Source organism: Orcinus orca, chromosome 4 (genome assembly GCF_937001465.1).
Source record: "Orcinus orca chromosome 4, mOrcOrc1.1, whole genome shotgun sequence".
NCBI lineage: Eukaryota > Metazoa > Chordata > Mammalia > Artiodactyla > Delphinidae > Orcinus > Orcinus orca.
Window position 1 is genome coordinate 52,609,777 of NC_064562.1, and position 15,388 is coordinate 52,625,164.

The window sequence follows — 15,388 nt, forward strand, 5'->3', positions numbered from 1 at the left end:
AAACATGACACTGTAATCATTATGCTGTTCGTAACAGTATCTATGAAGCATGGCTGTTTAAGCATTAAAGAAATAATTTAGAACCTTTGTTACCAAAATGCATCATTCCATACAATATTATATAGTAAAGAACCATATAAATTCAGTACAGTAGAAGCAAATGAACCTAATTAGTAAAACAGTTAATTTTTATATGTGTATATTTCTTTACATACAGTAGACGCTTTGTATGTACTATACATGCATAATAACAAGGTTTTTTTTTTGTTTTTTTTTTTTTTGCTGTACGCGGGCCTCTCACGGTTGTGGCCTCTCCCGCTGCGGAGCACAGGCTCCGGACACGCAGGCTCAGCGGCCATGGCTCACGGGCCCAGCCGCTCCGCGGCATGTGGGATCTTCCCGGACCGGGGCACGAACCGGTGTCCCCATCATCGGCAGGCGGACTCTCAACCACTGTGCCACCAGGGAAGCCCTAACAAGGTATTTTTTATTAAAGCGTGCAGGCACAGTCCACATCAGCATGGACTGGCATTTTCTACTCCTAGTCTTCATCTCAAATACCAATTAGTGACACTGGGCAACTATGGCTACTACCATCAAAATATTCTCAACCTAATGGTCTAAACACAATTTCCTCTAAACATAAATACCTCTAAATAATGATACTCTAAGAATACTCTAAAATACACATTTCCTTTTGGAACTTAGGTATCAGGGTAAAATGAGGATTCTCCCATACTGTTTATTCTTTAATGGTCTGTAATGAAGACAAAATATTAGATAAAAGCTTAATGGAAAGGTGAACAAATAATTAGTTTGCTAATTATTCTCATGGTAATAGTATATTTAAAGAAAATAAACAAAACCACTGGCCTCAAGGTCAAGCATATTTGGGTTTTCACACCCTAGCGCTAATCAATGACTTCTATAATTTCTAAACTTTAGTTTTCTAGTATAGAAGACACTGAGCCACTAACTTCCAGGGTTGTTGTGAGCATTATAAAAAATAATGCCTAACAAGTTTTAAATGTTCAACATATTTCATATACCTTCAATATTTCTCTAGGAATCTGTACAGTGTGGGAACACCTACAGCAAAAATAAACAGTAATGCAAAGTCAGGATTCATGGCCAAACATAACTATTTATTATTTTTTTAAATAGACATTCAGTTTCTTCCTTTAAAGAAAAAAAACCCTAGAATTTAAATATTTCCAATCCCATGACATACAAGTCTGTATACATTATTTACATCTCTCAATTAAAACATATTACAGATTTTCCGACATTCAGTATCCCCTTTTATTTTTTAGTTCTTACCACACTACATGGTTTGTGGGATCTTAGTTCCCTGACCAGGGATAGAACTTGGGCCTCCAGCAGTGAAAGCGCCAAGTCTTAACCACTGAACTGCCAGGGAATTCCCTCAGTATCTCCTTTTAAAACAAAAACGAGAAAACAGTTGAAGTCTGATCAAAAGTAACTACAATTTGAGTAATCTTGGCACAGTTTACAATATAGCCCCCATGTTGTATTTCATGTTTTAGATTCAGCTACTTTAATACAGAGAAATTGTCCATCTCCATTAGAGCAGGATCCTGTCTTACTCATTCTCTGCAACAGTTGCGCAGTGTGAATGCTGCCTCATGCTTCCATTTATGGCACTGGCAGTATTCTGGTTTTGTCCTCAGAAATGATTCTATTAAAACTAAGTATTCTCATGTTTATTGTATTCTCTCTCAACCTAGATCTCGTGATGCTATTCCTAGATAATTTTTAGTAATAATGTATAGGGAAAGTTCAAATAAAACAAATTTAAGTTTTCCCCACAAGATTAGTGTCCTTACCACCCTAGTATGCATGTACAAAAATAACAAATACAATTTAGTGGCTGTAAAAAACTATTTCCCCTAAAAACAGTTATCTCTGCAGAACAATTTAAGGAGAAAAGTGTTCTTAAAATGAAAATGCAAGAATCTATTTTACAACTTGCACAATTAAGTAAACAAAATGAAAACCTGCAAACCTGTAAGAAACACCCACACATATAAGAATTTAATAATATATAACAGAAATTAAATATTAATAAAAGATTTAAATTTATATCTCTAGTAATCTCAGCTTCAGTGATGTAGTTTAAAGAAAGCTATCAACCAAAACCAACCAAAAATGCTTATGTAAATTGTATCATCCAACACTTCAGGTGCAACCTATGTATTGACAGCAATCACTTCAGAATCACTAACAGTGAGGACCTATATAATCAATCTGTTTTGTTTTTCATCTGTGTGTGTGTGTGTGTGTGTGTGTGTGTGTGTTGTGAGATAGGGGAGAGAGGAGTATATGGAAAGTCAACACCAGTAAGGAAGTAATTTACCTCCAAGGAGAAGGAGATGACAAGTAAACATAAGTTTGGAAAGGCCAGTGATTTCACTATCTTTGAGGATTCTAATCCAAATTTTTCTATTGTGTAGTATTATATGCAAAAAAGGAAATTTGTATCACACTTGCAAAACTGAGAGTACTCAGTATTTTAATCTGTATTTTCTCTCTTTTGTCAAAATTTAAGTATCAGTTCAGCTACAAGTGGCAGACATGGAGCACAGTTTTATACCTTCAAAATGAATTTTTCTCTATAATTAGCCCATTAGGAGAGCCTCAAAAATTCAAATTGTCTGCAGTCAGAATTGTTATTATATCTTAAAATTAAACTTTTCCATTAAATCATGAAATAGCTTTAGCTCTAAACAGTTATCTCATATACCATTAAACTGACAGCTCAACAACTGTAATTCCTATGGTGAAACTTAATATTATGACAAAATGCTGATATTTAAATCATTTTAGGAGCGGTCCGTATAGATCTAGAATAGTGTTTCTAGGAATTGGTATATTCTTTAATATCCCAGATAAGTTTCAAAATAAATTAAGTTTTCCTCTTGGTATGCAGTGACATTTTCAAATATACTTCTTGTCTCATATCTTTTAAAAAGACATTCAAAATGTTAAAGTTATAAATCACATATGAAATGATTATACAATTTGAAATATTTTACTGTGACACACAGACTTAAATTCAGCATAATTAATATATAAACTGTATTCCAATTTCTTTTTACAATGATCTCCAGTCTTTAAATTCAAATTGTTCATTTGCGTGAAAATAAGTTTAAAAAAAAAAGCATGGAGGTAAAGCCTGCTGCTTCCTTAAGCTACTTCTATCTTAAATATTGGATCCATTTTTATTTTTAATATACCTTCAATCAAAACTACCCTACAGTACTCAAGATATAATCCAAAAGTTATCAGGAAAATGGACCAAAAATAGAAAATAAGAAAAGGACTTTGGTTTTTTAAACTATTATATTTAACTGTAAGGTAATTAAACTAAATTAAAAAAATAAAACTTGTACATCCAAACAATACTGCCTACTTCAAAGCAGTGACATCAGGAAACTATTTTTTTATTAAATGATGCTACAAATCAGTGCTCAAAACATTCTGTTCTGCAAATTCAGAGCCTATGGCATATTCTTTTGAACTTCCTTAATAGTTTAGTTCTAAGAAAACAGCCAAAGTAGAGTTGTTTTGGTGAATGAGATAGGTCATATTAAGCTTCCAGAAAAGTTTTCAGTGCAACTGAAATGATAAAACAGATTTTCTTGCATAGTCACAAACCAATTCTCAAGGCATCGCTGAAAGTGTTCTAGAAACATTACACCTTTGCAGCATAGCTGGAATAAGTAGTGCTCCCAAAGAAACTACTCTGAAGATCAACTCTCATTTGAGATGTTCAAGGTATGACATATTTATCTTAAAAGGAAGTCCTACAACTTAATAATTTTATCTCACATATTTTACCATTTCAGTGGTTATCAAAAACTCTCTCAGAGAGGGTGTACACAAAGGTATAAAAGAAATCTGTCATTTTGCTATTTTCCCCTAAGCAAGGAAAATGCTAATACATAAAATGCAGTGTGGTGCTTACATGTAAAATATAAATATCCACATTATCGGTAATTCTTGAATATAAGAGATTGTAGTGCTTTATCTTTCCTGATAAGCCAGGCAGTACCTCAGTCTGCGACATATTATACACTAAACATATCTTTTCCTACTTAATTTTATGCTGAACATTTAGCATTTAAAAATGACAAAGGTAGGAAGAGATAGCAATCTAAAATCTTTCAATTTAAGGTAAACTGACCTCCAAAGCCTCTACCAGCTAACACATACTTAATGTTTTAGTGCAGCCTAGTGCCATGGTTTTTATGGAAAACAGAATAATCAAGCCAGTAAATGAAAGCCAGTAGCACCACCTACAGCTAATGGAAAGATTTTCACTCTGTTATCAATTTCTCTCCACCACCATTACACCGTCATTTAAAAGAATTACTAAAACTTGCTTCCTATCAACATTTAACCAAAGCTTTGTGACAATACTATGTTAACTTACTACTTTATATTTTATGCTTTCATCAGCAGATGAGAAAACCAACTTCTGCTTTATATCTCTGTATGAAGAGCAGGGGGGGAAATCATTATCCTGGTTATTTACAAATTAAGAAATCTGGAAAGAATCCAATAGACATTTATAAGCAAACTATGTTGTAAAACCAAGGTTTGATCCTTATTTTATAAAAGGCATCTTACTAATGCTCCTGGGAACCAAACGAATCAAAGCAGCTTTTTATTAAGTCAGTTATTTCTCACATGCTCTGGTGTTTCCCTATTTGCAGCCATGTAACACCATGCACAATGCCAGGCCTCTCCCTGGGAGAATGTCTCTACTTTGTTACCATATATATACACATACATATTTCCTTACTTCCCAATACCTCTGTTTAAAGGAATACTCATAAGCAGGCACCTGAGATTCTGGCACAGTGATAAGAAACTCCTATCTACATAGAGTGGAAAAGTAAGTCCGACTACTAAACATTAATTTATAATAACATTTGTACAGTGTACTACTGTATAAGGCTTAAATGAGCAAAAACAATGTTTCACTTGTCTCTCCACACTTGGCTATTGCAACCCCTTTATTACTAGGTTGATATGAAGTCAAATGCAGTATTGGAAGACTATTTGAATAATCATATGCTTCATCTTCCTAAATAGATGGTACCCCAAATCACTAGAGGCCAGATTTTGTTTCTGAATCAACCCACAGTGGCTGATATTATATATTTGGATACTAAAAGATTTGTTTTAAGGAAATCAGCGAGTTCTCATTGCAGTTTATAAGTAAGTATGACCAATGAATGTCCAATATACTTGCTTCTGCCAGGCTCTCCTGTTACCTTCTACTGTTGGTACTTGGAGAATGATTGCTAGAAATGAGAAAAAGGCAGTTCCTACTGATCATAATTGTAATGGCAGTAAATTGTATCACTATTCTACTTGTTAATGGCAAAAACAAACTGATTTCATTTTAGATTCTTTTGTACTGTTTTTAGTCTATACAATTTCAGAGTAAGACTTCTATTCTACAAGGAAAAAGGTATACATTCCTAACAAAGGAAAAATATATAGTTCTAACTGAAGGAAACAGATTTACCAGAAATGACAAAATTAAAACTGGAAGTCGAAAAAGGATATTTCACAAGAGTAAAACTGAAGTGAAAACTGTTAACATTTATTTTAAAAACTAAGTTTCTGGGGGCTTCCCTGGTGGCGCAGTGGTTGAGAGTCCGCCTGCCAATGCAGGGGACATGGGTTCATGCCCTGGTCCGGGAAGATCCCACGTGCCGCGGAGCAGCTGGGCCCGTGAGCCATGGTCGCTGAGCCTGCGCGTCCAGAACCTGTGCTCCGCAACGGGAGAGGCCGCAACAGTGAGAGGCCCGCGTACCGCAAAAAAAAAACAAAAAAAAAACTAAGTTTCTGAACTTTTTACTTATGGGAATAGCTCACCAGAAAGTTATAGCAAAAAAAAAAAAAATGTAAAAGTTATTTACTACTTTAGCACTTTCATTATCTGATATCACTGCAAAGAAAGATTTCCTTTCACAGTGGAAAAATCAGAAGTCAGAATGTTTCAAGTTGGGCCTATAACAAGTAAAGAAGGTACTGTATCATTTTAAAATGACAAACACCAGCTCCATTCACTGAATGGAAATGCTGTAAAGTGATCAATTTCCCCAAAGTCCTTAAATTCCATGTTTATGTCTATATCTAAAATTAGTAATTTATTTTTAACTTCTCATGGAAGTTGATTCCTAAAAGGAAGTCTCTAAGACTTTGCTTACAAGATATTGATTAAAATATTCATGCCATTCTATTCAAGAGTTTTGAGAAAGGACTTTCTTGAACTTGACTCCCTGTACTTAATCCCATCTATAACGCACCATTCAAACTAACCCCCCGCAAACAAACACACACTCCTATCACCTCCTCTTCAAAGCAGAAGGGGATTCTGCAGATTTATGGCTCATTTGGCAATTGCTAAGAAACCTCACAGTTCAGCATCATCTCTGAAGATGGCAAACCTATATATAACCTGAATTTTTACACCTACAGTGCAGTTAACATGTAGAAAGAAGCCAAAATGTAACCGGTATTACATTTCAACATCTTCAAGTTTCAATATCACAGATATCAAGAGATGGAAAAGACCTGCTTGTAGAACTTTAAGCATCTGTTGAACAGAATTACTATCAATATCAAAAATAATTAAGAAATACTAATTTTTTATGCTCTACATGCACACCTTTACAAACTGTGTTTCTTTAATGTAGTAAAAGCTGGAGATCACCAATTTAGGTAAACTATGGCTTTTATCAATAGGTATTTTGAAACATGCATCAGTAAGTGCCCTGGGTAGTAATCCTAATATTGTTTCAAGCCCTGTTCAGTTCTATGTCTGTGCTTTGCACCTCAGAAATGAGCCTGCCAAGGCACTTAAAAACATAAGACTTTTGGGGACTTCAAAAATCAACCACAATTTACACAACGGAGAACCCCATCCATCAGCAGTCCAATCAATAAGCATTTCTTTCAACATATAGTATTATCAAAAATTCCCCAAGTTAGAAAAAATACTGTATGTCACTAAGACAAAATTTACCCCATCAACTGAATAGAGAATGGTTCTTGCCTTCCTCTAGCCATAGTATATGGTTTCATTTATTCAGAATAAAGAAAAAGGAACCCAAACAAGCCCCCCAAACCTAACATAAAAACAACCAAGATAAAAATAAAACAAAATCCAAATGCACTCCACACAGCTTCATTTGAGGAATAATTTGCACACATCTGCATTCTTTTATCTGTCCTTTGAGGTGAGTTTTTCGATCAGTTCCTGGAGTGGTGCAAGTTCTCTTCTGTCAATAAGGTTGAATTCCTATGTATGACAAAGGCAGAAGAAATAGCAGAAACATTATTTACATCTCATTCCAAAACAGATTTCCATTAACATTTGTTGGAAATTAGCTTTTAAAGTAAATAAAACTCAAATCTTTTTTTCAAGAAAACTTTTTCTATTCCCTACCTCTGTGTCTTACGCAATTCACTTAACCACTTCTGATATTATATTTTACATCTGTAATAATATTAGGGTAAATTACCTCATAAGATTATTATGGGGACTAAATGTGATACTGTATGTTAACCACTTCATGTAATCCCTGGCACAAAGTAAACGCTCAATAAATGGGAGTTGCTGCTTCCTGTTAAAAGGAATAACCAGGGCACCATTTAGATATAGTCAACCAAGCAGGGATCAAAAAAAATCTCAGGCAAATTTCAGCATTATATGAAAAGTAAAAAAGTTAGTTTATGTTATTAACTAACGTATCTGCAAGCTACCATATAATGTGGTATGAGAATAACATGAATAATGTGGAGTCCATAAATGATAAGTAAATCCTGTAAAGAACAAATAAGAAAGCATGGATTTAAATTGTGCTTCTTTAGAAGTTCTACCACTGTCATTCTGAAATTCAATTATGAATAGATTTCCCCTGAACTATAAATTATAAGGCTAATAAAAAGTGGCTGTTCGTGGAGCGGCTAGGCCCGTGAGCCATGGCCGCTGAGCCTGAGCGTCAGGCTCCGCAACGGGAGAGGCCCACGTACCGCAAAAAAAAAAAAAAAAAAAAGCTGTTGATACTTCTGATCTTTTGATATTCTGCCACAGTGGGGCATTCTGAGGTCACAATTTCACTCATTTATTAGCATCCATCACGTGCCAAGCACTGCAGTAAGTACTAGGAAGGCATTAAGGGGCACTCAATAGCAAGTCTACCACTAAGACTTGCGGGGTCTGGACCAATAGCACAAATGGATATATATCACATGACTAAATTACTGTATTTTACATTAAGCTAATATATTGTTATATATGTTCGATTCTCCTACCTTAACAAACACACCATAGTAGCCAGGAAAGCAGATTCAAATTTAGAATTCTTAAGACTCCCAGTCTACATTGGAAAGTAGTGACATGAGGAGAGCCAGTCCCTGGCCCTCAGCAAACCTCCCTGATCTACCAAACCACAGCTCCATCCTGTATTTCAATGGGTCTCACATGCAGGAGTGTGGACATCCTGACAAGCTTATAAAGGCAATGTCCACACACACTCACCAACAGCTGCCATCTGGCTATCCCTTAGGTCTGGCTATCAGAGATATGACCTTCCCTTAAAAGTACGGACCAAAGGAAAAGATCCATGCAAACCCTGGCAATACACTTGAGACCATGTGGGTAGGGAGTTCTGAATCTCAGGTATCCAAGCACATACCAGAAGGGATCTATGTAGGTATGTCCTTGGCCCTATGGACTTCTCACTCCATGCAGGAGTATGGGCAAGGGCCAGAGCAGAACTTCTAAATTGTGAGGCCCAGGGCAGAGGCCACTCTCACTCAAAGAAGCAGTAATACTGTATAACTAATGGACCCGCCTTTAAGAAGGTCACAGTGTCCTGAGATGAAACTAGGCTCAGATGTGGTAAATGCAACGTATCAATCCCTTACTATTTTGCTAGGAGTTGGGAGATACAGTGTACTTTAAGATCATATAATAAGTTAAAACTAATAAACCTTCTGGTGGGAGAATATCCTCTCCCAAACCACTAAAACCTCAAGCAATCATGTTCTGCCTAAACCAAAGCATAGATGCAAATTTTAGGATAACATTTTGTTTCTATTGGTGTCTATAGATGGGATACCATAGTAAAATAATTGCTCAGGGCAACAGTTTTGGCAAGTTACTATCTCCTAAAATTTGTTTATATAGGTGAAATTAAGATACAAAATGTGTATCCCCATTATGAGGAGTGTGTATAGAGGGAAAATAAACACATTTTTCTTTGTGGAGATGGGGCATGGGAAAGGTATTTATAAGTTTATGCCCACAGATATACAAAAACAACACAGATACAAGCTTTGGACTTCTGCCTACCATCTCCCTTCTCCAAACTCCACCAAAAAACAGCTGCTCAGCTTCTGCATTTCTACCTCTTTTTCACTCCTACCTTTTAGTTCTCTAATTATTATAGCAGGACAAGAATAGCCTCACTCCTTTTAGTCTACATCTCTAAGGCCCATTCTCTGAGAAATAAAGAGAGAAGGAAGAGGAGGTCAACTAAGGATTCAGATCAAAAGTTAATGGACCTGGCTTCCCTGGTGGCGCAGTGGTTGAGAGTCCGCCTGCCGATGCAGGGGACATGGGTTCGTGCCCTGGTCCGGGAAGATCCCACATGCCACGGAGCGGCTGGGCCCGTGAGCCATGGCTGCTGAGCCTGCGCGTCCTGAGCCTGTGCTCCGCAATGGGAGAGGCCCGCGTACCACAAAAAAAAAAAAAGAGGATGAAGACTAGAGAGATATAGCAAATTTTATCCTGACAGTATGGATGTAGTATTCACCTCATAACTCTGTAGATAACTGCTTTTTCTGAGCAAAAAAGATCTCCTAATCCAACTTACCTGGACAAAAAAAATAAAGTGCTTGAAAGATGTATTGAGATGTGCTTCCTCCTGCAGCTGGATCACAGGGTCAAAATGCTGATGATAAATGTGAGCATAAACCCTAAAGAGGCGTTTGAGTATAGTTTTTGCCACAGACATGAAATTCTTCGGAAACGGGACACCTAGTAAATAGATAAACAACCCCCTCTATTAACAAGAAGAGAACAAGGCATTATCAGCAAATGGCAATATAAATTACCAAGACAAGGCTGAAAATAATAAGTATTTATGAATTACTACTTAAAATACCCATTGTACTTTTCAAAAGTTCTCAAAATATCATGAATGAAAATAAACTTCAATGCGTCTATGGAATAAGAATTTGTCTTCAGTTTAGCCCTTTAGGCCTCTAATATACCACCACTTTACCAAAATGAAACAAATGTCTAAGATGGTAATGGACCTAAAATGCATATTCAGATCCTCAGGTTTCTTATGCTGAACACAAATAATGTATCACTATGTTTAGTTTTGTTTAAAATGCCTGCAATACATTTTCAGATTTTTTTCTATGGAAATTATTTCATTACTACACCAGGTCTACATTTACCCTGAAATTAGCTGTAGTCTCTGCTCAATTAGACTTGTTTTATGAATTAGAGCACTTTTACAGCATTAAATACAAAACTAGAAAAATACAAAAGTCTACATCCTTTGTTAAAGTGGCTAAATGATCCAGATTTACACAAGGCAAATGACACAAGGCAAATACTGGTACTACTGGGTTCAATGTCATCACATTGCCTACTGCCCATTTAAAAATATTATAGATCACATTATAGATCACATTATAAAACATTATAGATCACAAGAAAACATAAGACATTTTGGGGTACATAAGTGTCTCCCAAAATGAAGGGACACTATATAAAATAGTATGCTTACATTACACACTTCAAAAATGTCAGTGTCATGAAAAGACCAAAAAAGCCTGAGAAATACACATATTCCACATTAAAGGGGGCTAAAGAGACATGACACTGAATGAAAACAAACGTCAAAGATTTTCTTTTGCTCTAAAGGATATTATTGGGAAATTTTGAAAAATCTGAATAAGATTTGTAAATTAGACAGTAGTATTGTACTGGTGTTAATTTCCTGATTCTGACAGTTATACTGTGATTTTTCTAAGGAAATACACATTGAAGCACATACAGATAAAGGTCCATCATAATTGCAACTTACTCTCAAACAGTTCAGGAAAAAGAAAAGAATGTGGAGTGGGGAAGGAGGGAGAGAGAGAGAGAAAGCAAATGTGTTAAAATGTTGGCAACTAAAAAATCTGGAAGAAGGATACATAGGGATTGTTTGCACAATTCTTACAAATTTTCTAGAAGCCTGAAATTGGGTTAAAAGTTAAAAATTATATTATGAAGATAAAAGATAAGATGAGGGCACTTATCCCAAACCATTACTATGTATATAAGTAATGCAGTCTTGAAAAATAGACCTTTCATTACAAAGGCTCCAAAGTAGTTAAAGCATTCAATGAATGTGTTTAAAACAAGCCATAACAACAGCAACTATTTACATTGCTGTCTCCTCCACTATATCCTTCTCCCCAAAACTAAAAAAGCATAAAATACAGTCAAAAAGTTGAAAAGAGCAAATTCTTAATTTTTTCAGAAAACACAGTTGTAAGGAATTTGACACAGTAAAGTCATATGAACTGTCTAAATGTAAATAATTTCCACTTGAAAGGTCAGCCCTTTAAAAGGTCAGCATATATAAAAGTCACTCAGTTGATAACAGGCCAACCTGTCAAATCTTGTTTTCTTCTCACCTAGCCTGATTTCACAGCCTGCAAGGTTCACATGTGGGTCATGAATACAAATGCCCTCTTTGCCACAAATATAAGGTACAACTGTTTTGAAGTCATATAAACTCCCTTCCTAAACAAGAAATGGATATGACTGCAGCAGATGATACTGGCTGCTTACCCAATGACCAGTCTCTTTTTTCCCTAACACAGGCCAGATTTGTTACTATCCAAGATATACCGATCTTCTTACTGTTTAAAATTATAGGGAGGTTTACCTAATGTTCATGATAAACTTGGTATGAAAAAGATAGACACTTTCAAATACATAAGATTAGCAATATTTTGATAGGTATGGTAATTTAACATGGTTCCTGGAATAGAGAGGCAATAAGCCCTAGAAACGCATGAAATTAGATAAATCATGATGGATCCCAGTTAAACAATTATACCAATTTTTGATGGAAATAATGTCTCATCATCCAACTGGTCCTGAACCCAAGTCATCAGGTAATCAATGTACTTTGGTGCAGAGCACTTAATAGGCTTCTTTATGTTTGTTCCATCTGCCCAATGATACTCATATCTGTATTGGAAAGATAAAAAGTACACAGAACATCAGTGTATACCTATATATAATGTGTAAGTTTTTATATTACATATATATGTTTATTAGGAATGTATTCAGGATGTATTTTAATCTCTTCCTCCAAAAAAAGATTTTTTGCATTTGGCACTTAAATTTAGCATTTTAAAATTGCTATTGGACTATTTTGCATTTATCAGGATACAAACTAAGCAGATCCCACCAAACCCATTTTTTGTGAGCTTTCCTTCATACATAGCAGTTATATTTTAGAATCACACATAGTATAAACTGCTATAGTAGAAACCCTAAGTTTACTTCCCACTTCTATGATGACCATCTTTAATCTTTATGATTATTGTTTTCTTCCTCAAAAACCGTTTCTCCTTACGCAGTACAATTCTTTTTAACTTGGGGCTTTAAATTTTGGGTTAAGACTAGAGAATGACATGGAAGCACCTAAGTAAGATTAATGAAAAAGAGAATGATTCAATATTTGAGTACATTTGGCTGAGGAGCTAAACATGCCTTTGAGGAAAATTGGCAACCCAAATAAAGATGCCTATAGTATCTAGGTATTAACCAGACACTAGCCTTTGGTATAATAAACATTTAATGTGCACCTACCATGTGAGTAATACTGTGTCAAGGAATACTGTTCTTGAACAACGGACACTAAAATGAAAGACACTTGAACAACGGACACTAAAATGAAAGACACTTTCCCTGTTCTCAAGGAAAAAGACTAGTAGAGAAGACAGACTTGTAAATTAGTATGTAAAAACAGTACAACAGAATGCTAATGGAGTTAATTAAACAAACACACACACATACAACCACAACCTGATTTTTTTTTTTTTTTTTTTGCGGTACGCGGGCCTCTCACTGCCGTGGCCTCTCCCGTTGCGGAACACAGGCTCCGGACGCGCAGGCTCAGCGGCCATGGCTCACTGGCCCACCCGCTCCGCGGTATGTGGGATCTTCCCAGACCAAGGCACGAACCCGTGTCCCCTGCATCGGCAGGCAGACTCCCAACCACTGCGCCACCAGGGAAGCCCACACAACCTGATTTTTAAGACAAGGAATAAGCATGCAGCTGAAACTCCATGTACAAAATTATCTAAACTGAACTAGCATTTAGTTTTTTAGTTTCTGAAGGTTACCTCTGCCACTTAGCTTCTCTCTTTGAATCAATTGTGTTTTTATAATCTTGTCCCAGAGTTTGGACTAACGTAATGATAGGTGATTAAGCCTAGCAAAGGAGCTGGAAGAAAATATAATGGAAAAATACTACAGGGTATTTTATTTATTTTATTTTTTTTTTTTTTACTTTTTTTTTCGGTACGCGGACCTCTCACTGCTGTGGCCCCTCCCGCTGCGGAGCACAGGCTCACGGACGCGCAGGCCCAGCGGCCATGGCTCGCGGGCCCAGCCGCTCCGCGGCATGTGGGATCTTCCCAGACCGAGGCACGAACCTGTGTCCCCTGCATCGGCAGGCGGACTCTCAACCACTGCGCCACCAGGGAAGCCCCACTACAGGGTATTTTAAACAATGAAAAGTATCTTGAGATAGGATAACAAGGATGCTTTCTATTTAATCATAGTTACTTACACTTGAACAGTAAATCTTAAACAGGATACACCTGAATAAATATTCTGACAGCATACCAACCCTGGGAAACAGGGATGAATGTCAAGTCTACTTCGAAGGTCTCCAAGAGGAGATACCCCAACATTTCTTGGCATCCTTTTCTACTATTTAATCACTTTCACAGTCAAGATATTCTTCCTAACATAAAACAAAAGTCTCAAGTGTGACTTAAGCCTCTTCTTGTTTGAGCCTCTTAGGAGACAGAGAACATGAATGGTAGGACTTCTGGCCATCCTTACTTAGTCTTCATTTAAAGACAGGAACTCATCCATGTTTTTTCCCTTATGTTATGAAGCCTCAATGTTTTTGCATTTCTCTCACAATCATGTTTTTCATTTTGTTAATGATTCTCAGGTGTTCCCTATTCATTTTTAAATGCAGAAGTCAAAAGCAGGCACAGTAAACCAAAAAATCATTTTCAATATCCTGAAGCTTTATAAACAATACTAATATTCAATGTCCTAAGGTTTTTTGAAAAATAAAACAACTGCATATTGCTTATACTTCTAGAGTTTATAACTATGATTCCCTGATTCTTTCCTTTTCTTTTGTCATGTTTATACTTAATGATGACTTCATATTCTAACTCTATTTTGCACCCACTGCTTTTTTTATTCCACCTTTGACAGACCATTGTCTTTGAAATTTATTTCTGTCATCATGGTATGAACTTATAAACTACAAATTCCAAAATGTTCATTTCTTGGTTAATAACGATAATAAATAGTAACTGAGAAACCACTTCAAGAAAAAAAGTGCAAAAAATACTAACAGGTGGGGTCTAAACAACATGCTACCCAGTAACCAATGGGTCCCTGAAGAAATCAAAGAGGAAATCAAAAAATACCTGGAGACAAATGAACAAAAACATAATGATCCAAAATATATGGGATGCAGCAAAAGCAGTTCTAAGAGGGAATTTTATAGTAATACAAGCCTACCTCAGGAAATAAGAAAAATCTCAAATAAACAATCTAAGCTTATACCTAAAGTAACTAGAAAAATGGAACAAACAAAACCCAAAGTTAGAAGGGAAGAAATCATGAGGAATAGAGCATAATTAAATGAAATAGAAACTAATAATAATAATAAAATAAATAGAAAAGACCAATGAAACTAAGAGCTGGCTCTCAGAAAAAATAAACAAAATTGATAAAACCAAACAAATAATATCAGAAATGAAAGAAGAGAAGTTACAAACAATACCACAGAAGTACAAATGATCATAAGAGATTACTACAAACAATTATAGCCAGTCAAATGGACAACCTAGAGGAAATGGATAAATTCCTAGAAACATGCAATCTCCCAAAACTGAATCGGGAAAAAATTGAAAATATGAACAGATGGATTACCATTAATGAAACTGAATCAGTAATTTTAAAAAAACCCAAAAACTCATAACAAACAAAAGTCAAGGACCGAAC

The 15,388-nt window shown here is 35.8% G+C and overlaps 1 protein-coding gene and 1 long non-coding RNA gene across 4 annotated transcripts in view; one reads left to right on the forward strand and one right to left on the reverse strand.

Moving 5' to 3' along the window:
* LOC125964348 (uncharacterized) overlaps window positions 1-5,895 on the forward strand; it is a 725,473-nt gene extending 719,578 nt beyond the window's left edge. Inside the window, exon 2 of the long non-coding RNA XR_007477308.1 lies at window positions 5,826-5,895. This is a non-coding gene — a long non-coding RNA (uncharacterized LOC125964348). The remainder of the gene's footprint in view (window positions 1-5,825) is intronic.
* Window positions 1,119-15,388, reverse strand: part of MOB1B (MOB kinase activator 1B) — a 60,169-nt gene continuing 45,899 nt past the window's right edge. The window contains exons 4-6 of one of the 3 annotated variants that reach the window (XR_004478981.2): window positions 12,177-12,310; window positions 9,924-10,112; window positions 1,119-7,342 (exon numbers count right to left, since the gene is read on the reverse strand). Coding sequence is in view for 2 of the 3 variants with exons in the window: in XM_004283571.3 (XP_004283619.1) it covers window positions 7,265-7,342; window positions 9,924-10,087; window positions 12,177-12,310 (376 nt within the window). In the remaining variant the exon portion in view is untranslated. The remainder of the gene's footprint in view (window positions 7,343-9,923; window positions 10,113-12,176; window positions 12,311-15,388) is intronic. The other 2 variants (XM_004283571.3, XM_049709604.1) reach the window with 2 other exon arrangements.